This window comes from Rhinichthys klamathensis, unplaced genomic scaffold, assembly GCF_029890125.1.
Source record: "Rhinichthys klamathensis goyatoka isolate OS25496 unplaced genomic scaffold, OSU_Roscu_1.1 h1tg000485l_1, whole genome shotgun sequence".
In the NCBI taxonomy this organism is placed as follows: Eukaryota; Metazoa; Chordata; class Actinopteri; order Cypriniformes; family Leuciscidae; genus Rhinichthys; species Rhinichthys klamathensis.
The window spans coordinates 435485-461046 of NW_026606972.1; the positions used below are offsets into that span (position 1 = coordinate 435485).

At 41.2% G+C, this 25562-nt stretch overlaps 2 protein-coding genes across 12 annotated transcripts in view; one reads left to right on the plus strand and one right to left on the minus strand.

The window, feature by feature from the left end:
• apaf1 (apoptotic peptidase activating factor 1) overlaps positions 1-8356 on the plus strand; it is a 33270-nt gene extending 24914 nt beyond the window's left edge. For both annotated transcript variants that reach the window (XM_056237242.1, XM_056237243.1), the window contains 2 exons: positions 2339-2485; positions 8183-8356. In XM_056237242.1, the coding sequence (XP_056093217.1) occupies positions 2339-2485; positions 8183-8341 (306 nt within the window). In that variant the 3' untranslated portion in view covers positions 8342-8356. The remainder of the gene's footprint in view (positions 1-2338; positions 2486-8182) is intronic.
• Positions 8357-17252: 8896 nt separating this feature from the next.
• The window catches only part of anks1b (ankyrin repeat and sterile alpha motif domain containing 1B), a 176866-nt gene continuing 168556 nt past the window's right edge, over positions 17253-25562 (minus strand). For 7 of the 10 annotated variants that reach the window (XM_056237370.1, XM_056237366.1, XM_056237368.1 and 4 more), the window contains 2 exons: positions 18784-18875; positions 17253-17625 (listed from right to left, as the gene is read on the minus strand). In XM_056237370.1, coding sequence (XP_056093345.1) covers positions 17577-17625; positions 18784-18875 — 141 coding nt within the window. In that variant the 3' untranslated portion in view covers positions 17253-17576. Of the gene's footprint in view, positions 17626-17766; positions 18876-21375; positions 21502-25562 lie in introns of those variants that run through there. The other 3 variants (XM_056237373.1, XM_056237369.1, XM_056237372.1) reach the window with 2 other exon arrangements.

Genomic DNA, 25562 nt, shown 5'->3' on the forward strand with positions numbered 1-25562 from the left:
AAGCTCCCGTTCCACCACATCCCAAAGATGCTCTATTGGGTTGAGATCTGGTGACTGTGGGGGCCATTTTTGTACAGTGAACTCATTGTCATGTTCAAGAAACCAATTTGAAATGATTCGAGCTTTGTGACATGGTGCATTATCCTGCTGGAAGTAGCCATCAGAGGATGGGTACATGGTGGCCATAAAGGGATGGACATGGTCAGAAACAATGCTCAGGTAGGCCGTGGCATTTAAACGATGCCCAATTGGCACTAAGGGGCCTAAAGTGTGCCAAGAAAACATCCCCCACACCATTACACCACCACCACCAGCCTGCACAGTGGTAACAAGGCATGATGGATCCATGTTCTCATTCTGTTTACGCCAAATTCTGACTCTACCATCTGAATGTCTCAACAGAAATCGAGACTCATCAGACCAGGCAACATTTTTCCAGTCTTCAACTGTTCAATTTTGGTGAGCTCTTGCAAATTGTAGCCTCTTTTTCCTATTTGTAGTGGAGATGAGTGGTACCCGGTGGGGTCTTCTGCTGTTGTAGCCCATCCGCCTCAAGGTTGTGCGTGTTGTGGCTTCACAAATGCTTTGCTGCATACCTCGGTTGTAACGAGTGGTTATTTCAGTCAAAGTTGCTCTTCTATCAGCTTGAATCAGTCGGCCCATTCTCCTCTGACCTCTAGCATCAACAAGGCATTTTCGCCCACAGGACTGCCGCATACTGGATGTTTTTCCCTTTTCACACCATTCTTTGTAAACCCTAGAAATGGTTGTGCGTGAAAATCCCAGTAACTGAGCAGATTGTGAAATACTCAGACCGGCCCGTCTGGCACCAACAACCATGCCACGCTCAAAATTGCTTAAATCACCTTTCTTTCCCATTCTGACATTCAGTTCAACCAGTATTCCTAATAATCCTTTAGGTGAGTGTATTTTATTTTTCGCACAAAAACAATGTACACAGTGTACATTTCAACCAACACAAAGTTGCACATACAGTGGTCTACATACAAAACAACAGAAACATTTACTGTATACAGTTATGGTCTTTTATGCTAAAGCTCTGATTGCTAATTGTAAAACTGTGTGAAAGGTGTTTGCCCTTGTGCTGAGTCAGTATGCATATTTGAATGGCAGTGTGTTCCTTGTGAAAACAAGATATTTTCTGCATGAAAATTGTGCCAAAAGCAGAGAATTGTGTGTAGTGTTTTGAAAAAAGTGTGTTTTAGAACTGCAATTTGAGTGTGAAGCAGGAATTGTGCTTGTAGTTTAGCAGAATTGGTTCAGGGGGTTGGTGAATGACTTACATGTTGTGGTCATTGTGTCTCAAGTACAAGAATTTGTGTGTAAACAATTGAGAAAAACTGTAAGCTTGAGAGCAAAAAACGAATTAGTTCACTTCGGAAAAATAGTATTCAAACTGGAGAAGGACCACCATCGCAGATGCTATTACTGGCTCTCATAATAAGAAAAACCGTATGTAATTACTATATATAATATTTTTTTTCAAAATGCTGTGCAAATATGTAGGCTACCCGATTAAGGTGAATTAAAATGCAGCCTTATTAATGAGCAAAACGTTCGGGTGTTAAGCGCACTATTTACACGTGGCTGGGAGCAGGTGTAGACTTCTTGTGTACCAACTAACATTTGGAAAATACGAACATTTTAATGAATCCGAAAATTTACGCCAGAACCACTTTACACACGATTTACACAATTTGTTCTGCTCGTGTTTCATGAATGAGACCCAATGTGTGGATATTATGGCCATGTTGAGAGCAAATGAAGATGTTGGAATTAATGCAGATCTTAAAATAAGCGACATATGGACAAATACGTTTCGATGGCACAATTCTCAAAAGTCAGCATTCCCTGCTGGTCACTTCTGCCAAACTCTGTCTCTACACTTCTGAGCACTGGGGGAAAGTTCTACCTCATCAATTAAAGATGCTGCTTGCAGAGAGAAAGGGGAAAATGGGGAAAGTGAGAGAACCACAAACCGAGAGAGTGAGAAATGCTGTGATGTTATAATTCATGGCCTGTGGTGCTGTTTTTCAAAGCTCACATTTCTATTTAATGCTGTTTACTGCCACTGAGAAACACAAGTGCAAAACGTGCACATCACAGTGTAATATCTGTAAATCAGGCTTTAGAATGGATATATTTGCATTTGGCATGTTTTATTTTCTCAAGCGATTTCTGATCAAATTCGTACAAGAAACACTGATGCATTATAAAAAAAAACACTTTGTGGATCTACTTTATATTGTGCAGTATAATATGAATTTTGATTGATTTTGTGTAACATTAATTTTGTATGGTTTTATGTGTATTTAAGCTGTGGAGCATGCTGGATGGAGCTCTCCTGAAGATCTGTTCCCGGGACACTAAGGACTCCATGGACTCTTTCCACGGTGGATGGGTGACCGACCTGCACTTCTCCCCTGATGACGCAGTACTCGTCTCTACTGGCGGATATGTCAAGGTACACACATTATATATATATAGATGCAATTGCTGTTTACAAGCAAACAATTCTGGGTTTACTTGTCACCGAGTGTTTTTTATTTTTATTTTTTATTCTTAATTCAATGTAAGCTGCATGTGGGGTTATTGTTTAGGGCTGGGTAAAATTTTTGTTTTTCATTTGAAAAGAACTGGTTCGTAATTTAGTCAATCGAAACTGAAGTGAATCCACTGTAGCGTGATTCCTAAAAGAACAGTGTGAATTTACGAGGTAAACATTTGAATTGATCTGAAACCCTGCCATGTTGAATGAAATCTTTGTTAGCCCTAAATTTAGTCATTATTTGAGCAAAAGTAATACTTGACTGGCTTGCATTCTTTGAGATATAGCAAAAATCCGCAAATGTTTTATTTGTGACTTTTAAAGTGCAGCCTTGCCTAACAGGATGAAGTCTCTCCATTCTCTCTAGTTTGTTTTGTCATCACCATTTCATCTGTATTATCAGGCAGACACTTCACTCCAATCGCTCATGTCACAGAGGCACATTATGTCAGGAACAGAGCGAGACTAACTTCCATCAACGATGTCACCCATTATCCATCACACATCGCGACGACTTAATTAATATACTCTGAGCCGTCTGTACATTGTGTAAGTGTCACTGGCGTAATGATGCTTCATCTCACATCAATCCGTCAGTTTATCAAATGCGTCTGCATCACGCTGACCCTCTGCTCGAGCGCGTGAGCGACGGGTCCGTCGGAGACCCGATAACAAGCTCTGATTGATCACCGACTGTCCTCTCACTCAGGATCCCGCTGTCTGTAATATCAAATGATAAATTAATCATCGAGTGCGTCGGTTCCACATCCCCAGCCAAACCTCTTCATCAGACCCAACCAAACCTGCTTGTAAATCTGTTACGACCACACGAAGGAGGTGTGTGTGAGATGTGACGCGTTACGCTGCACTTCCTGCTGAAGATGCACTTGTTCGGATTTGAGAATTTACGTCGCCTGCAGGATCCGGTAATCTATCCGAGAGGATGTTGAGGGATTACCGTTTTTCATTGGGATGGATTGCTTTTGGTCAATTAGCCTACTTGTGTAAATGATCCCTGGACTTATTTCCTTTCCATATTTTATAATTTGCTTTTATTTCATAGAGTTGGGTTGCTCATGCAGTGGTGCAAGTTCAAATCCAGTCCAATCTTGTCCTCTGTCACCAATTGTGTAAATAAAATGTGAGCGAAAGAAGAAAAATGTATAACAGTAATGTAATGACATGGTTTGCTCTGTTAAACTCTGGGTTTGGCTTGTCACTCGGGCAGCAGGAAGAGTCTTGTTTATCTCGCCATGCCCGAGCTTGTTCAGCATGGCAGCTCTCTGCATTCACTTTGAGGTGATCTGCCTCTCAGCCGCAATGAATCACTGCAGGAAAACGTGCGTAGGGATGTGGAGAGTTTGTAACTAACTACAAAAGTGTACAAAAATGACTTGCTGTTGATTGGCACTTCCTGCAGACTGGGTTGTCAAACGCATTCGTCTTATTACCCTGACACTGGCAAGCAGACTCTTTGGCTGCAGGTAGTGCGTCTAGCTTACGCCTACCATGTCCTCCATGATTTTGAGCTGCAGTAGTAGCTAGTCATGTGGCGTTGACGCGTCTCAAGTCAGACAGTGACGTTATGACATCAAAGTACAGCTCCAGCTGGGATCACTGCCGTTTCACGATTGGGTTCATTCACGGATGACAACAATCACATGTTTTGTGTTTGTGAAATTCATTCAATTCCACTAGTGCTCACAGTAAAAGCTCTTAATGTTATTGTAATGTTATACTGTCCAGTTTATCAAAATAACAAAGTGGGGCTTTTATTATTATAATTATTATTAAAAAAAAAAAATTAATAGTTTAATTAAAATAGTATAGGTTTGTTGAACATTATTCTTGTACATACAGGCAGTGCATAATGTAGTGAGTGAAAAGTGTTTCTGCTGTATATGACAAAAATAGCATTTATTCTGCTTCATCTCTGATATGCGAACACTATGGAAAGGAAAAAGTATCTGACTTCACTTTTCTGTTTTCACCTTGTCCCTGACCGCAAGTCGCAAATCTCACCAATCGGTTGCATCCAGCCAAAGTTGAACACGCATATTTGCATTTGGATTTTTTTTATATCAATTATTGTCAGTACCTGTATATTGACACCGCTAACTGAAACCAAATGTAGCACGAGTCGTTAAACTCGCAATCGTTCTCTGTGGACTGGAGACAGGACATGTCCTGTCTCAATGAGGACAGACACAGAGGACAAATCTGCAGGGCATCTGTCTCTTTATACTTTTCCCTTTCAGTCTCATTCATCAGGATGTCTGTAGTCTGCATCCATTTTTGTCTGGCTAACTCATTTTGGCCTTTTCTCTGAGAGGTAAATGTTTTGTGCATGTCAGTGATTTATAAAGGCCTCTCTTCATTTAGCTTTCACTCATAATAAACAATTGGTTATTGTAGCTGTGGGTGTGTGAGACAAATTGTTCCTTTGCATGAGACAGAAATATTTCCTGGAGGACAGGATATTACACCTTTACTGAGGAAGAGGCTCAAACGGATTAAATCACACTGCCTGGCTCTATTTCTCTCTCTCACACACACACACACACACACGTATAGTGTTTCTTCTCTGGAGGATTTGGCTGCTGTTTGGAGACTCCTAGTAATTCACACACATCAGCTCCAGGGCATCCAGACCTTCACCCTTTACCAGACAGAATTCTTATATCACAGCAGTTTATTGCACAGCAGTCCCACAACAGCATTCACCTGCTAATAAGAGACTCTTTATTTCCTTTGTCTGTTTCTACTGTTGAACAATGGTGAGAAAAGCCATTTGTTTTGAAGCGGTAGCAACACTTGGGGCCGTTGGGTCTGGAGGTGTAACCGAGCCAGGGAGATGGACTTGTTCTCGTCCCGCTGTCAGGACTGTTGTTTGTTTCTGCACAGCGTTCACAGCCATCCTGACATTCATTAGATAGTGACTGAAAGGAGAAACTAAGGGAGAATGGATTTGCCAGGGACTGAAAGAGTTGCTGGGTGTTTGTTAATTTTCAATAAACCAAGTTGGAGTTTGAAGTCAGTCAAAGTCAAACAACAGATGTTTGACTTTGAGAGAAAAGTTTTGTTTTGGTAGACATTTGCTCTCAATGGCCTATGTACCGTTTTACACATTTTTGCTCTCAGAATTTTTCCATAATGACTAAAGTTTGACTGGATCTGGTTGAAAGTGATCTGAATGTTTAGCTTCGGGCTGGCAGACGCGTGCGTTGGTGCCGTGACTCAGCGATTTGGCCCCTGACACCCGGCAGATGACCCGTCAAAGCGTGTTCACACGGGAAAGATGCTGCGGAGGGCCGACACCACGGCGTACTCTGTCATACTGTGGTGTGTGTGGATGCCAGCGGAGGATTCCTCCACACACCGCAGGCAGTGAAATGAGAGAGGGGACTAAAAGTACAAAGACGGACAGTAAAAGAGTCCCTTTTCCTTTATTTCCACTATCTCGGTGTCTGCATCAATATTTTAGCCTTTGAGGTGTTAAATGAATAATTTAGCTGAAGTCTTGAGGTGGGCTCTCCTCTTGTTTCTCTCCAGCTCCAGATGTGAGTGTGGTTAAAAGTGCTGTATGAAAATAGATGCTGTGATAATTGCAAACATAAGAATCCCATGTGGTTGTTGGTCCAAAAATGGTTGTAATGGCAATATTGCAAGCTTTTATTTTGTTGATTTATTTTTTGTTACTTGCTAATGAGGACACGAGCAGAAGTGCAGTATGGAAATAATTAATTTACGGTCCTATCTGTTCCCTGGGTCTGAATATCCCATTTCATTAGAAACCGTTTCACTGCCAAAATAAAAATGTATGCCACTTTGTCCGGCAACTGTACACGGTTTTGATAGCCCAGCCTTGTTTGCGGTCTGTAACCCAGAACGTGCAAGGGAGGAGAGCAAACTAGTAACAGGGTTGCTGTATCCACTTCCTCTGACCCTGGAGGTGGTCGAACTTGAGTGAGGCACCCAAGGGTATAGAGGACGACAGCCAACCCCTGATCTTCAGACCTCAACCATCCCTGTCAGCTTCTGTGTGTGGAAATGTTATTTCTCAGGAGATTTACAGTTCATGACTTGTATCAATCATAAATGGGTCACTCCCCCCCTTCCCCGTACTTATTCATGCAACACACTCTCCTTGAACCAACTGAATGTCATGTAGCGGCTGACCAATCTGATGTCTTCCCCTCGTTCTCCTGATTGAGACACTGAAAAGATCTGCACAAGAGTGGACAGGACTCATCCAGACCTCAAAGAAACTTCTTGAATCCGCCCAGTCTGCTTTTGCTAAATGCATAATGATGCTACACGTCAACCCGAGGACAATGTGGCCTTTGTTACAAATCAATGGTTTTTGTCATCTGGCTTGCATTTAAGGTGCACAATCATTCATTTGGAGAAGAGTAGAACAAGATTAGGTGTGTGTCTGTAGACTGTACTACACTACACACTGTGTGAGAAATAAGAGTACGAGACTTGACCTTGGCCAGGTGAATAATTGAAGCAGGTCTTGTTCCTTTTACTCATAATAGTAGTTCTTAGCATGTTGTCTGGGAAAGAGCTCATAACCCTGAATTTGTAGGCGTTTTATGTGCTTGGTGTTTTGTTTTTTTTGCATCAAAAGTGTTTATAGGACAGAAAAGTCCATCTGTCGTCTTTAACTCATTATTCAGTGTCCTGACATTAGCGTAAAGTGCAAGCAAAACGTGGTAATGACTTTTAAATGTATTTTTTTTTTTTTAAACATGCACCAGCATCAAAAGATTATTTAATTTTCGGATGATCTCTGAGCACCATGGGTACGGTACAAAGGTTTTGTTTTACACGGCAACTTTCCTTAACTTTTTAAAGATTAGGCTACAGCACATGTTCATCCAGTGGAAAGATTTAATGTGTGTTAAGACCTATTTGGACATGATTCGATTTTGAGGCTCTCAGACATGTTTGATTTGGAGCGAATGAACAATCACCTGTGTACAAACACGAGCTTGATGAAAGTGATGAAGCTTTTTACATACTGTTGTTCTGTGCATTGTTTGTGGTGACACGAAGCCTGGCCAACAGGGAAAGGGAAAAAGAAATGTCCCTCTCTGACTGCTTTATTTTTGGAGGTTTGCTACTCTGGGCACAAGACTATCAGGGCGGTGAGATTTTAGCACAAAGCCATAAGTTGTGTAGAACGAGCCTGTTAAATGCAAACGAGAGCCATTAATTCACAAGGGCCGCGTGATTAACGAGTCTGTCGGGGGTGCTGTGTTTGCGCATCTGCACGCAGAGAGTGTAAAAACAAGCACTGCGGTTGGAGGCATCTGTTGTCATCACCGCTGACTGTTTGGCCGGTAGCTGCACGGCGGCCTCATTTTGTCAGCTGCCGAAGCGAGAGCGGTGCCGCTTAGGCACTGTAACCCACTAGTATTCAGCAACATTTCTGTTGCTGCTTTTTGACCGGAATAGAGCGTTTGAGCGCAGCTGTAGGGAACGGAGACCCTCTGGTGTGGGTGTTGGGTCCTTTGAAGTTTTCCATGTTGTGCTGTTGGTAAAAAGTTGTAAGTTTCTTACTTTGACCCCCTGGGAATTGTTCTCATTGTATTTTTGTTGTTGCAGTGGTGGAGCGTGGAGACGGGAGAGTCCCTGCAGACGTTTTACACGATGGGAGCCAATCTGAAGAAGATTCACGTGTCGCCCGATTTCAGCACCTTTTTGACTGTGGACAGCATTGGAATCCTTTACATTTTAAAGAAGGTGGAGGGAGGAGGATTGTAGAAGTGCCTTTTTTTCATCTCTAAAAAGTATTTATCAAAATTGTGGGATAGTTAATGTTTTTAAAGCAGGATTTTTTTTTTTTTTACTTGAAATGAATTGAACATTTTAGGAGGTTTTGGAAATGATCCTTTTCTGATGTTTCATAATGTTGATGAATCTGTTCTTTATTATGACAATCTCTTTGAGCGCAAGTACTGTGAACCAGAAAAAGATTTGTTAATGTGGAGCTTGTACACAGCCCAGTGTGGGATTTCATCTGAGCCCATGTGTTTGAACCGATGCCTTAATGTGTCAAAATATGTATGAAAATAATCTTTTTTTTTTTAGTTTGGGAAGCTCAGGTTTTATTTGTGGCAGCGGCGTTTCACGTAAGGGCTTTAATATGGCTCACCAATTAAATGAGGCGTTTGAGATACACTGTGTCCCAAGCACGGATTTTGTATTTATTGTGTCTGGAGAGGCTCACTTGTGTATGATGTAGCACAGTATGCGTGTAGGTTTCTCAGTAAGTTGTCTGAAGAAAAATGTGTAATAATGCAAGTACACCATGGGATTTGCAAAGAGTGAATGTGTAAATGATTTTGGCATGTCTTAATGTGAATATAAATTGAATGAACACCAAGGCAAGTAGTCTGTCTGTTATTGATCAATGTGAATGTATTGTGTGTAAATGGTTAATTTTCTGGTTTCCCCAGGACATGAAAGTAGATGTACCTGTAATTGTTAAAAAAAGGTGTCTGGCTTATTGAATGTGTGTTTTTGAGAGCGAGAGGGAAGGGGACGCTGATGCACGGCAGCGCTGACACAGCAGTGGTCACGCTCCGTCTGTTTCTGACACTTCCTGTTGGCAGCTGCTCGGTGAGAACAGACAGCACACTGTCATGTCCTAATGTCAGTGTCAAGCTGAGCAGTGCATTTGTATGGTTAGAGCTGAAGCTGTTTGAGGGAGATGTGCTTGGAGGCTGTAGAAATGTTTGTCCAGGATTGCATTTAGTGTGAATTTGTTTCAGTGTTGAGAGGAAGTGAAGCCAGGTGAGTTGAAGCATGGTGTGACGTATTTGTGCTCCTGGTCAAGAATGAGTAGCCTAAAGGAAATTGCTTAAATGTGTGATCAAGTTTTCTTTCCATTGGGATAGCTTTTGCGGAACTGGGTGATTTTACAGTAGGTGTTATTGATCTGAGTTTAAGTTCAGATTAGTGACACTTGTTAGTCAGTTCCTAAAAGAAATGGAAAAGCTATCCTAATGGAAAAAGCTGTTTTTGGTGTTTAATGTAGCAAGCAATTGAAAGGCTGGGAATTTTTGACTGGGAACACAGGTGGTGTAGTGCTTCCAATGGTTGTTCCCTGTATCCTAATTGCTATACATAGGAATTGGGATACAGGCAGGGAACAAAGATTGGAAGCACTAGAGGTACCAAACCTTGTCCCATGTATCCCAACCACTATACATTTTGTATATCTCTTATCTCCTCATTGAAATCCCCAGTACAGACTTGAATGAGGTGTGATGGAGATGTTCAAAATGTATAGTGGTTGGGATATATGGGACAAGGTTTGTTTAAGAGGGTTTTTTTTTTGTGGTGTGGGTTAGGAATTAATAATGATGAAGAGGGGACTGTGCCAAGTATTAATACTTAGTAATTTCTTTTTTTTTTTTACCTTTACAAGAAAATAAATGCATTTCCTATAGGAAATGCATTTAGTTCATTGGTGGTGGTTTGGGGATGACAACTAACACATTTACTCCAACTTCCATCTGATCAGCTGCACAATGATCTCCCTGGGAATTCAAGCTGAATACCTTTGACAGGTCATGCTTGTACCTCTGCATTACACATCTCTCACTGAGCTTTTAATCCAATTGATTTAGTGTGGTTCATGTCTTGGCCGATCAAACAACATTGGAACTTCTACACATTAATAACAGGCACCATTTGCTATCTGTACTAAACCTTGATAATGCTTCATGATTACACCATTCACAACTTTATTTTTGCATCTGAGACTTAGTATATTTTGTCACTAGGGATGGCCCGATACCATTTTTTTTCAAACCGATACGAGTACGAGTATTTACATTTGTGTACTTGCCGATACCGAGTACCGATACCGATATTTCTACCGCAAAAGTAATAGGCTCCCAGAAAAGAAGACGACTATTTTAGAACACAGGTTAGAAGACTGTTTTTATTTTCTTCTCTGCTTGTTTTAACAAGTCTAAAAATAAATAAAAATTAGTAAAATAATAAATGTATTAACACACAAACCACTGTTAATTTAACATAAAAGCAAGCAGGCTACTGCGTGCATGGTCTGGCATGACTGAATGCGCGCAAAGTGGGCTCCCTTAATAAATCCTAAAAGCTGACAGTTCATCGCGATCTCACACATCTCTGTTATTATCAATGAAGCTGACTGCACAATCAATCTTTCACAATATCCACACTTTGTTTGTTATAATTAGAGGATTTGCCAGCATACAGAATTCAGCACTGAACAAAAAAGTCCGTTTTGAGCGGTGAGGAGAGTCTATCTTAAATGCTTCTGATTGGCCATTGCGTTCCAGAAATCAACACATATGTCTGTGATTGGCTACATCGCTCAACGCTGTAACCATGTTATGAATAGAAACTCTGTCCTGTAAATCGTTTCTATTTTGTTGTAGTTGTTCTTGTTGCTTTTCTGCAAGAGATGAATAAAAAATCTTTTAGTTTTTATGTTTTATTCATAGATATTTCTAGTTTGCGGGAGTCCCGCGAATCGTTTTATTCCCCCGTAACCCGCACACACAGAGTGAGTGCATTACCGCCTGCGCGCGCGCTCGGCCATCAGATCTATGATGCGTCTTCAGATGTTTAATTAGATTGCTGGTGTTAAACGATGTACTTTCTTTCCCTCCTCTCGACACCTTAGCTGAACATAACTCACACCTTGCTGTTGTCATCATCCCTTATCTTGAAATGAGCCCAAACCGCCGACATTATACTTTCCTATGCGTCAGTTCACCTCGACAAAGCACTCGCGGCGGCCAGTTTCGTTTTGCAAAATGTACGTGGTATCGGTGCGTGGTATCGGCGAATTTTTATGAGTACGAGTACGAGTATATTAGGACAGTATCGGCCCGATCCCCGATGCCAGTATCGGTATCGGGCCATCCCTATTTGTCACTTATTTTCATTCCTTCTATGTAAAGCACTTTGAATTACCATTGGGTATGAAATGCACTACATAAACTTGTTTTACTTCACCACACTGTACGCTCATGAAGCAGCCAACACATTCATTTCATTCCCCTTTTGTGATGTAAACGTCAAGTGGGCCCTAGATCAGCATAAATGACCTTCCTGCTGCCACAGGTCTGTGCAGACCCTTTACCATGTGCTGAGGGATGGAGGTTTGTTCAAATCACACAGCTACATTCTCACTCATTGCATGGAAACAGGTGCCCAATCATGTTCCTGGACAGTCCTCAACCAACTAACTCATATCATTTGTCAAAAGAGGTCAATCATTAAAGATGGGTGTTTCATTGAGGTTACTTAACTGCAGCAAGGTGTACAGGTTAATGTACAGATTTTCATTACATTCTCACCTCTTATGTTCTGCTGAAATACTGCTGGAGGTCAAGTGAAAAAACAAACACACACACTTTCTCAAACCATTACATAACCCATCATAACAGCCCACCCAATACAACACTGAGTTTACTTTTTTGGCCCTCTACATACATAACTGATGTTTGGAATAGGGCAGGTGATGTTCTCTCCTCTCCTATTCTATTCTCAGGATATATTGATTATTCAAGCAAGCACACAGATCATTTTGATTCTGTTTCTCAACTACACACATTTCAAAGCGTTTTTTTTGGCCTGACCACCACAACATATGCATGCCTGCACAAAATTAATTTTCTGCACTGATTGCCCATAAAAGTCTGTGGAGTGGATTTCAATAATATGATCAAATGCATTTACACCAGGGACGTCCAATCCTGCTCCTGGAGGGCCACTGTCCTGCAGAGTTCAGCTCCAGCTCCTATTCAACACACCTGAACCAGCCAATCAAGGTCTTTCTAGGCAGAAACTTTCAGGCAGGTGAGTTGAGGTAAGCTGGAGCTAAACTCTGCAGGACAGTGGCCCTCCAGGAGCAAGATCGGACACCCCTGCTCTACAGTTGTATTGCTAACCAATATTACCTGACATTCAACACTCTCACGTAAGTAACTCACTCGCCACCAAGTTGCACCAAAAAATACCTACTGCAAATTCTCAACCACAAGATTCCTGCTCAAACATTTCATGTTACACATTTTACACAATCCAACTTCAAAGGTTCTTTTTTGAAATCAAACCCTTTTCACAAGATCAGTACCTGCCAGTCGTCAATGGACATGCAGTTTCTACAAGGCTTGCTCTGACTCGCATCATGTGCATCCCCTGCCTCCGCTACCCGAACCTTGGCCTGAGAACGGTTCCTGTCAGCTGCTCTCAGTGTCAGTGGCTACTTTATTGCTCGCTCTCGTCAGGTCAGGTGGAGCGGGGCCAAGCAGAGAGAGAACAGATGCCAAAGCCATGCCTGCGGAGCTTTGGACGCGATCCTGAAGCTGTGCGAGCAAACGTCATTTGCGGAAGAAATACGTGTTGCCTTTGATGTTAAAGAAATGCTTCACCCAAAAAGATTTTCATATTACACATCCGCAGGACGTTCTTTCTTCCGAGGAACGCAAGAAAGCTTTACGGCGGGCCTGGCCAACTAAATAAGCCTGTAGCTTTCTAGCAATCCTGATGACCTTGATAAGCTTGTTCAGGTATATTTATTACAGTTGGAGCTTAGCTCTGCGGGAAAGTGAATTATGAGGGCCACAGTTGCCCTGCCCTGCACTATATTCAAAGTCTTCTTAAACTACGATAGTTTGATAGTTGAGGATAGTTAAGAAAACAAACAAATTACTATTCATTCAATGGAAACCTTGCTGTCCACACACAGCGTTCGTCATCCTACCGCATGGCTCTGCGCTTGTTCGCGTAAGTGTGTTACTAAAGGCCTTTTGGCACTGCAGGCTGTCACCCTGAGCTGCCTTTGGCCTTTAACGCCCAAATGTGTCGAGTCAGGAGTGCAATGCGGTCTGACAGATAAAGGACTCGACCTAAATATGCCTCGTTCTTGTGTTACTAAGGAACGTATGTCCTTCTAGAACGCTCCTTCGGCTAAAAGTCTGCACCCTCTTGATTCACATCTGGCCTCGTTGAGAGATGAATGTAGCTCTTCGGCAGCTGTCGTTTATCTCTCACCTCTCCCGTCGTGGACCGCAGAAGAGGTGAAGCCCCAAATGGGCTCGTGGCCAGTGTTGCCATGGCAGCTGGCTTTAGGATGCTGGGCATCCTCCCAAAATTGCCCTTTCGTCTCACCTCCGGCAGGGGTACCCGATGACTTTGACCCCACAAAAATAACAGTTGTTATTGCATCTGTACTTTCGGCACACGTCAGTGTTTTCAAAGATAATAACGGGTCGACGGAATGGTGAGATCGGGTTCAGAATATACACAACAACAATTACGCCGACAATTTCCACTGCTTCTAGATGCCGACGGTGTTTGAAAGCATTAGTTATTTCTGAAAATGTTTGACCGCATGGGAGCCTCCATTATATCTGTTAAAGGGAGAACTTAAGCAAAAATTATAATTCAAAACTCATTTACTCACATTTGAGCTTTAAACGGGTCCGTTTCTTTTTGAAACAGAGCAAGGTTCATGTGGAAAATTGGTCATGTGAAAGCTGTCTTGTGGATACAAGAGTGCGCCATGGAAGCCAACCGAATCCAGGACTACCTGCAGGCAGGGCCGTCGCTACCCTTTTTACTAGAGCAAGAGCCCCCCTCGCTGTGCAGTGTTCTTCCTTCACTTTTCACCTCTTCAATCCTCGCTTTGCAGTCAGACCATACGACACAGGCACCGGGAACAATCGCACTCAGATTCAGACCACGGCAAACTTGCCCGGTGTCAAAGCCCCCTAACACCGCCCAGGCAACCCACGTCGTCTTCCCTGATTATCGACTTCGACATTACAAAATGGGTTGCAAATGTTGCTCCATGTTGCTCCATCTGTCGGCAAGCAGTCCTTCATCACAGGACATCACTAAAGTATTTTATTGATACACTTAAAATGCTCATTAGCACACAAATAATAGCCTATTTTATGAAACATGTATTGGGTTAGGTATACATATCAGAGTTGTAGCCACATAAGATTAGATGTCGATATAGCTTTACTTTGGAATGATCTTAATGTTCAATATTTGCTTACATTAGGCAAGCACAGTTTGTTCTCTTCGTCAGAGCTGCTAGGTGAGGGTTGTTTTTGCTCCCTACAGTTTGATTTCGTCTGTTCCTAAAGCTCTGGCCCAGTTCTCACATATTCCAGGCTCTCGCATCTCTCTTTGTTCTTTTTATATCAACATGACTGAACTAGTTGAACGATCATAAAGCCTACTTTATTTTGATATCGCTGCAGAAATCTATCTGGCACATTCTGTAAGTGTTAATTAATTGATCTGTAAGATAATTACATAAATGGTTATCCCCTGACGCTTAATTTAGTCAAAGGCTTCGGGATACGCACCATCTGGGATGCGAGACTACAGTTATCCCATCATATCTCTCATTCTATCTTTGTTGTGAGAACTGAAATGGAGAGTGAAGGATATTTGATCAAAGTTGATGTCGGTGGGATCGTTTTCACCTCACGGACGTATATCGCTCTGATGTAAACGGCTCTTGAAATGGCGTCTGATTTATAAGGCTCTTGACAGAAAGATGCAGTAAACGCTTTACAGATTGGGGAATATAACACGCTGCAGGTGAAATCGAGGCTATAAATGTCTGTTAGATGTACATCTCACAGAAAAGCTTTATGAACTTCTCTATTGTTTTATTTAAAAGTTTATACAAACTATAAAGTAAAACAACCAAGTAATCTATCAGCGTAACAATAGTTTTTTTCAGTCTCTAAATTTGAGTAGCAGTGTCCGCTCTTTAGGTGTTGCTTCTTCCGAGCCGATTGTCTTATGCTGGCTGTGTTTCTCCAGATCTATTACTGCAACGTAACCGAGTTGTGTTAGACTGTGTGGAGAAAGATACGAGCTCCATGGAAACAGAGTGCACAAGAAGTGAACCGTATGTCACCCAGCCAGAGGGAGATATTATCCAGAAACTCACACTCAAGCCCTTATCAGAACACATCTTTTAACACGCTCCCTGTCTTTACAGAGTTGTAATTTGTGCCAGCTCCCCAGAGGCCACTGATAAGTACATTCACAAATAAATAATACAAACAATCATTAGATATAGGCCTAGGCCTACATAGAAAGAAAAAGTGACGGAACAACAGGTAGATAGAACGAACGACCGACGAATGGATGGATGGATGGATGGAGATGGAATATCGATGGGTGGTACATTGATAGAAACAACAAGAGGTAGAACAATTCAACAGCAAGTTACACAAGTAGATAAGATGGAGTGGTGCAGGGATGACGGCAAAACCCGGTAGACTAATTCGCCTGGAGATTTTCCAATGGCCTTTCATAATGGGCTTTTTCAATTTATCAGTAAAATAAAGCCTGTGGTAAACATTCCTTGACTTTTTGCTCTACAATGTAAACTGCACACACCCACATCAAAAGAGCACATTTTTAAGCAGTGGTTTATTTTTGAAAATGTATGATTCTAATAAGTGACTAGATAAGACAGTTTGGGGTGTGAGCGTGTGCAGTGTACATCGTACAGCGCGACGTCAAAGTATCATCGAGTTATGTTTACCACAGGATTTATTTTACTCATACATTGAAAACTCCATTGAAAAATCTCCAGTGGCAAATTAGTCTACCGGGTTCTGAAGTCATCCCTGCACCACTCAATAGATGGACAAATAAAATAAAAAACAAGAAAGGAAGGAACACAGGCCACAGAAAGGACAATGGTTCTACAATCCGGATTTATTCCGTGTGCTTTGCAAGAATATAAATAAAGACCAAACTTACAAAATCTGTGTGCTGGAAGCCCAAGCCTATCTACACATGTTAGTCTGCAATGATGTCACAAATCCACCGGTTGCTCATACCTTGTTATAATGTGTTGAACTTTGAACTGCCTGCAAAATTTTGTACCTTGTTTCCCAATGTAATTTATTGGATTTTTTTTTTACATTTTTTTTTGGTTTGTTTTTCTAATAACATATATGAACAATGAGTCAACAAAATATTTATTTACAGAACTGTGGCAAAATTCTACAGTGACAATGAGTGAAAATAAGATCTGTTTTTATATTTTCATCTGAAACACAAGTGGAGCCATCCACACATTCGGTTCCTCTGTAGTACTACAAGATTTTGTATTTTTTTTTCGGATGGCTGCGTATTCAAGCTTGACGCGTCATATAAAAATAATGTAACGTTAAGACAACATCAGACAAGAATTGCACAGTAAGAATAATTATAATAATTGTAAATATTACAGTAATGGTAATATAGTTCTCTATTAAACAGTATATATCAATAATAATCTGCATGGCGCCGCCAATGAAGTTAACAACCATTCTGTAGTGATTTTGGCACGAGACGCATCCATTTCATGGTTGTCCAGTGCAATGAGTTCATTCACATTGTGCATATTCATTTTTTTTTTTAGATCATTAACCACAAACAAACAAAATAAAGAGAGAAAGAAAGAAATAAACAAAGAAAACAGAAAAGAAAAATACAGCAATTCATGTAAAAGTCCGTTTTTATCCCAGTCCAGACATGCCATGGTATTTTGGACTAGATATTTAGTGAAAAGTCAATGTAGTGTGTCCGAGTTGCCGTAGCGAGACCGTCTCCGCGGTTCTCGCCTTTCCCCCGATCCGTCTCTCGCGCGACAAAGTCCCGTGACGGCCGCTGTCCTTTAGAACGCAACTCGAATCGCTGCCTCTTGAAAAGTGTACATTCAATTCCCACAGTCTCCTCCTATTGTTTTTATGCAGTGAGTGTGTATGTGTGCGCGTGCATGCGAGTGTTTCGTTAAAAGGCCACGGGTCCACGTCGGCAGTCCTTGTACGCACCAAGTCCCAGTTGAAAAAGTCCTCGTGCGAATCCTTACACATGCGTTACGAGAAGGCTCCGGTGACGCTTTTAGGTTCCGTATTTGCGGTCCTTATTTGCAATGCATGTGAGACTGAGGGTCCATGTTAGGGGCAGGCTACATTCTCTGAATTCCACTGTAATAGACATGGGCGTCCGCCATTGCCCTGTGAATGAAATCACATCACTTATCCAAAGTGTCCATCAAAAAAAGCCCCCCCTTCTCCAGTTCACATGGACTGCATGCTTTCCATCAACTACACTGCATGTCTCAGGACTGGCTCGGTTTTCTCGGGTTTTCATTCATAGGCAACACCAAAAAAAGGGAAAGAAAGAAAACACAACAGGAAAAAAAATTTTTGGAAAGGAAGGAAAACGCGCGATTTGAGAGACAATTTTTTTTTGCGGATGTCTCGTCGTAAAATATGCTATCTGACAAACTTCTGCGTCCACAAATTACCTTTACGTTTTGACTTACTAAAACAAGCTCGTAACTCTTGTGCCGTTTAAGAAAAAAAGGAAAAAAATCTCCCCTAAAATTTTTTTTTTCTCTCCGACAAGCGCTGGTACTAAAAATGAAAACTTCTCTACGAGACAAAACAAACAACTCAAGCAAAATGTCCTTTGGGTGAAGTCCAATCTCCGCTTCTATGCCAGCCGTTTTGAATGCCCCACCTCACAAAAATCTCTCCGTTTCCCTCGCGTGAGCCTTCGCCCTCGCTAACCCTATGCTGTCTAGTCAGAGAGAAAGAAAGAAAGAAAGAAAGCAAATTCCGACTCTAAAAACAACATTTGTGTTTATAAGGCTTGTAGCAGCATTACGGTTTAAGTTGTCATTCAAGCAGTCGAGGGCGAAGTGGGGAAAGGCTGAAGAGGTGCTTCCCGGAGAAGCCGAGGAAAGAATAGCGAGGAACGGAGGGAAGGAGAAATAAAAAGAGAGGAGATGGGGGGGGGGGAATTGAATGAAAAACAACCGCTTGCAACACTTTTTTGTGTGTTTTGGAGGAGGATCGGCAGCGTGGCGGCCTGAAGGCTGACCTTCCCTTATCGTGCTGCGGCCAGAGAGGTGAGGGGGGGGCGAGAGAGATCAAGAGATAGAGAGAAAGAGCGGGGCAATAGATCGAAGGAGAGAATAGACAGCGGCAGCGTCATCATGCAGAAGCCACGGTAAACGGGCGGGCTTGGCCGGGCGGAGAGACGCGGGCTTGTCACAGGTCACTGGGCCCGTGGCTCCGTGGGGGGCCTCTAGAGGGCGCTCTCTGTAAGGCACACACACAGGAGTGGACAGTATTTTGGGTGTATATTAGAAAATAGTGGTCTCATACTTGGTGTTGGCTCCTCTTTTGGCTTCCTGTCCTGGCTCGACTATCCATGGGACGTTTGCGTGGCCCTTTTGATCCATTGAGGGCTGCTCCATCTGAGGTGCACACAGGAGAAAGAGACAGCAGGTCAGTAGGTGCTAGTAATTTAGGCGGTTACAGGCGCTCACGCTAGATCTTGCATATTGTTCGCTTTCGTTCATGTGTCTTTCTTTGCGTACTACTACAGTTTTGAAGACCTAAGCGAAAAGAAGTTTGACCAAAACAGGATATAAACGTCACAAATTGGCTAAAAATCAAACGTGGGTGAAACGCTCATTTGGTCAATTTTCATTAATGGTTGAAAATAATAATATTATAGGTAACACTTTACAAACAAGGTTCAATTGCTTAACATTAGTTAAACGTCCACCATCAAGTGACAGTGACACTAATATTGGATTCACCGTTTCAAGTTTTGCTGAAGATGCAAGTTGTTTTATGTCAGGGGCAATTATGAGTGAAACTTATCATCATCATCATTGTGTATAAAGGTGAATTTGACGACTTGTTGCGCAGAAAAAATATACTTACACTATTACATACCTCGGGTCACTAACGACCCTGTACACTTTAAAAAAAAAAAATACAAAAAAAACAGACATTATTTTATATATTTCTTTATTGTTATATTGTTTATAATGAATACGTTGAGGAATACTTAAAAGGTTGATGTCTAACTTTTAAAAATAAATGAGGGAGTGTGTAGTGAATGATGTCCCCGGTCGATAAAGACCTGAGGTATCCTGTAAAGGGTTAATAAAAATATGTTTTTTTGGTCATCTTCATTTATAATACATCAACTATTTTAAATTTACACAAAAATGTAGAAATGATCAGGAATCTACATTAAAAATGCTGAAAAAGTAGTCTTGCTAGTTAATGAAACCTAACAAACTAATGTTATATATTATTCATATTAATTATATTATTTACAATAATAATGATGATGTAATAATACGTTTATAGTTATATCATATTCTGTTACTCATATATGTAATCTGAAGTGATTTACATGCTTAAAGGCACGTTCACACCAAGGACGATAACTATAAAATCGTTCTCAATATTAAAGAATAGTAGAGTTCACACCACAGCTATAACGATAACGGCACAGAGAAACGATATCGGGATCAGAGCGATTTTTTTCCAGCTGATGAACGATAAAAAACATTGACAGCCAATCAGAATTCATGCTGATGTAACAGCTCGAGCATTTAAAGTGACAGACAAGCACGCGCTTGGAATAAACAGAACGATATCATCCGCTGGTGTGGACGCTAATATAGTTATTGTTCTTGGAGTGAAGTCTAGTGTGACAGAGAGAGAGAGGTGTGTGATGTGATTGGTTAACCACATAGCAATCTGACTGTCACACCAACACAAAAACAGTGAAGTAACTCCACATTACATAATTCTTATTTTTAAACCTGTAACATCAAACTACTTCATTTGTTATATTAAGTATCGGTGTCATAAAATCCATCTTGCAGATCTGCTGTGGTCAAAACTACCCTACAACTAGTACATCTTTATCAACCAATCAAAACACTGTTCCTTGTTGCCACGGCAGCTCAGCCTTGCTCCACATAAAGCTGAGCTATACATGGCTCAGAAACGTGAATCTCTACAGGAACGAACACATGCGCACACAAACGCAGAGTCCTTTACGTATGCTGTTGGCTTGTCTTGAGTTCTTTATCAGGTTTTTCCATATGCAGCCGCATGAATATTAAATAACATAATCCTCGCTCTTTCTGGCTACCTCTGACTGCTCTCAAACACACACATGCACACACCCACACCAACTTCATTCTTCTCCACATCCAAATGCTTAAAAAAAAGAAACAGTCCCTAATCTTACGCAATAAACCTCTAGTATGAGGCATCGACCTGAAAAGGAGCTTAATGGTTTGATAACGCTCTCAGGGAACGATGAGTTGGTGTCTTGGATAAGAGATGCTGAAATATTTCTATCCCCGTTTAGTCAGCTGATGTTCTAGACGGACAGACCGTCAGAGGACGACAGGAAAGGAGGATTCAGATAAAGAAGAGATCAAACAAACAGAGCAAACTGAACAAAACAAAGTTAAATAATGAATAATGAAATCAGTTAAAGGAATATTTCTGGGTTAGAGAGAGAGAGAGAGAGAGAGAGATTGCCAGAATTTGCGATATGGTGTCAAATTACCTCAGAAAATCATTTCTCTCGTTGCAGTTGGTAAAAAAAAACCCCAAAAACAGTTATGCATTTACTGTGGGGCAAGTTTAAAGCTGTTGCCCCACAGACTTTCATTGTACGTGTATTAATGTTTTCTTTTTTTGTCGTTGTTTTAAGGATGTTACAATTATTTCTTTAACCAGGAATTTTCCTTTTATAAATTAAGTGAAAAAGAGAAAGGTTGAGAAAAATGACAAAAACAAACAAACAAAGAAATGGGCTATCAATTTAGCATTCATTTAGTGTGACTAATTAAATAACACAAATAAATGAAGTCATTGACAGCCCTAAAAATAAAAAGGGGGAACGAAATAAAGGAAAGGAAAATGCAAGAAGACCTGAAAGTGAAGTTTATGTGGATGAAGGAGGAGTCGGGAGGTATGAGGAAGAGGAGAAGGATGAAGAGGAGGACGGTGCGGGGTGAAAATATGCCCCAGGGACCAGCGGCTAGAGAGGGACATGACCTAGAGGCGAAACAAAGAGGTCACAGAGGTCAAAGCTTGGGAAGGTGAAAACACAAACGCGCACACACACATAATCAATCAATCAATGATGGTTGATTCTTTAATTAGAGGAATTTTGAAGTGTGTTGAAATTAAACATTTGCAAGAATCAGATTATTTTGGGCTTGTCCTTTACCCATGACTTTTAGACTAGACTACTTCAAGAACTAGTAGTTCACTGTTTTGAATAAATACATTAAATGCTGTTGTTCACTCTCTTCACTTAATTATACTCAGCTGTAAATGACTCATATAAATTAGAATGGCTATTTTGTTGTATTTAGTGTAAATATATGTTATTGATTTTTAAAATGAGATTTTTTTTGGTCATACTTTAAATTAGTGTCAATTTTTCACTATTAACTACGACTTTTGCCTCAATCTCCAAATTACTGCTAATTAATAGTTAGTAAGGTAGTTGTTAAGTTTATGTATTGGGTAGGATTAAGGATGTAGAATATGGTCATGCAGAATAATGCATTAATATGTGCTTTATATGTACTAATAATAAGCCAATATCGTAGTATATGCATGCTAATAAGCATAAGCAAGATAATTGGACCCTAAACTAAAGTGTTAAAGTTAAAGATTTTTCAAATCGATTGGTTATCTGTATATTTAAATATATCTTAGCTCCTTTTTGCTAGTAGTTTGAAGTGAAGCTAACTACTTTTTTCCAAAAGGCTTGACATTGAGAAGCTTGTAGTAATCTATAGCAGATAGTGAAAGTTTGAAGAGCTTTCATTTTTCAAGACTTCAAGTAGTCAAAAATTCCCTTAATTTTAGAATCACCCATATACAGTGCATTCAACCGACTGCAGGAGTGGACACATGGAGATGAACAGAAGAGAGAAGGATTCCGTTCTCATGGAGCAACACAGCGTATCGTGTCCATATGGAGAAGAGGTACCGCTACATAATGAACAATTTCTCCTACACAAGGGAAAATCAATATCCGAGTACACCACACACAGCCACAGAGAATGCTGTTAGTGTTCAGGGTAACAGCGTGAACAAACACACACACACACACCAACAAAGGGCCTTATTCACAAAAAACAAGCAGAACAAATGTGCTCTAATCATTCATAAATCCATTCTTACGTAAATGGTCACATAAGCACTATTCAGAAGGGATTAGTTGAGTTATTAACACAGGACGCCTGTGATTTCATGAACTGATTCAGATAGATCTTGAGATGAGATCATATTTGTAGTTCGTTTGTGTTACTAAGATCACAGTGTATAATGTCCAAATGTGGGGGCTTTAAAAGGTCAGGATATGTGCGTATATATGATTAATTTGGTACATTTGTGCCTGTTATTAGAGACTACTCCCAGACTAAAATGCATGTTTGACCTGTCTTAACTCAAATAACTCAATATATTAAAATATGTCAGTGCCATTGTTTTGTCTCAAGATGCACACCAGTAGTGTTTTTTTCTAAGGCATGTTTATAAAAGCTACTTAAATGTTACCCAAGTAGCTAAGTAGCTAAGGCCTAATCCTGGCTTTATGTAAGCCCCGTCTGTGAAACCGGGCCTTTATAATATATTCTAAGTTTATACATTATTCATAACATTTTAAATGCCTGTATGTAATGTAATTGATTAATGGAGGGAATTAAGAAGATGATCCTCTTTTTATGTCAGATGGGACGTCAACAGTAACAAACTATTCATTCACCCAGAAAAGTTTCACCAACCAGAAATTTGATAAATTTAGTAGCTTTATTTATAGTATTTAAAAAAGGCCTATATATATATATATATATATATATACACTCACCGGCCACTTTATTAGGTACACCTGTCCAACTGCTCGTTAACACTTAATTTCTAAGCAGCCAATCACATGGCGGCAACTCAGTGCATTTAGGCATGTAGACATGGTCAAGACAATCTCCTGCAGTTCAAACCGAGCATCAGTATGGGGAAGAAAGTTGATTTGAGTGACTTTGAACGTGGCATGATTGTTGGTGCCAGAAGGGCTGGTCTGAGTATTTCAGAAACTGCTAATCTACTGGGATTTTCACGCACAACCATCTCTAGGGTTTACAGAGAATGGTCCGAAAAAGAAAAAACATCCAGTGAGCGGCAGTTCTGTGGGCGGAAATGCCTTGTTGATGCCAGAGGTCAGAGGAGAATGGCCAGACTGGTTCGAGCTGATAGAAGGGCAACAGTGACTGAAATAACCACTCGTTACAACCGAGGTATGCAGCAAAGCATTTGTGAAGCCACAACACGCACAACCTTGAGGCAGATGGGCTACAACAGCAGAAGACTCCACCGGGTACCACTCATCTCCACTACAAATAGGAAAAAGAGGCTACAATTTGCAAGAGCTCACCAAAATTGAACAGTTGAAGACTGGGAAAATGTTGCCTGGTCTGATGAGTCTCGATTTCTGTTGAGACATTCAGATGTTAGAGTCAGAATTTGGCGTAAACAGAATGAGAACATGGAACCATCATGCCTTGTTCCCACTGTGCAGGCTGGTGGTGGTGGTGTAATGGTGTGGGGGATGTTTTCCTGGCACACTTTAGGCCCCTTAGTGCCAATTGGGCATCGTTTAAATGCCACGGCCTACCTGAGCATTGTTTCTGACCACGTCCATCCCTTTATGGCCACCATGTACCCATCCTCTGATGGCTACTTCCACCATGTCACAAAGCTCTAATCATTTCAAATTGGTTTCTTGAACATGACAATGAGTTCACTGTACTAAAATGGCCTCCACAGTCACCAGATCTCAACCCAATAGAGCATCTTTGGGATGTGGTGGAACGGGAGATTCGCATCATGGATGTGCAGCCGACAAATCTGCGGCAACTGTGTGATGCCATCATGTCAATATGGACCAAACTCCCTGAGGAATGCTTCCAGCACCTTGTTGAATCTATGCCACGAAGAATTGAGGCAGTTCTGAAGGCAAAAGGGGGTCCAACCCGTTACTAGCATGGGGTACCTAATAAAGTGGCCGGTGAGTGTATATATATATATATAAATTGCAAAGTGTAGAGAGAAAAAATACTGCTATCATCTCTGCATATTCTTACCCGGGACTGGATGTCTCAGAGGATGCCTGAGTTAGCAAAAACAGGATTGAATGGCACAAGAGAGAAGGAGAACAGGATCTGAAAATGTTGGGAGCTGAATTTGAATCTACAAAGTCCATTTGAGCACCGTATCGCTCAGAGCATGCATGGTGTCTGCTACACCACAGCTCAATTTAAAGTGCCAAATTGGCCCAGTATTTATACTGTAATATCACATTTTATGTGGACAGTGATCTGGGCTTTAAAACAGATAGAGAAGTTAGGCTTCTCATTAAAACTAAAGAGGGTTATGTCTGCAGGCTGGACTCCAAATGCAACTGTTTATTTTCAACCAGGCATCCATCGTTTCTGTCCTGCGTGTAATCCAACTCCAACAGGCAGGGTGTGTTTTATTTTTATGACGAGCTCCCACCTATTCTGGGCCCTTATCCAGAGAGTGGTAATATCCCTGTTGGTGGCAGGGGGGAGAGAGAGGCACCGTGCCCGCTCTGGGGGCACTGGGACGAGGGCAGATGGAGAGGAAGGCTGCCCTGGAGGAAGCCACTTGCTGGAGCTCTGTGCAAACAGCCCTCATCAATCTCTTTCATCCTTAAACGCACTGAAGGGAGAGGAGATGGAGTGTGCCGTTTACAGATCAAACACTCACCTCTCCGTCCCTCAGGACAGGCTGCGACACACACGCGCTGGCGTGCGTACAACAAACAACCTTTCACTGTGAGGACGTAAATCCATTGCAATACTGCCAAACACACATTTCTCAATATTGGTTTTAAAAATTCGCACGTGCTCCTAAACAGACAATCATGCAAACATTGAAATCAATAAATGGCTAATAAGTATGTTCGTCCGTGCGGTTTTTAATTCACAAACTCATTTTAGGATGAGGGCCAGATTGGTTTCCAAATGTTTATAATTTCATTCACCAGAGGTCTTTAGATGGCATAAATATCAAATTGCTAATAA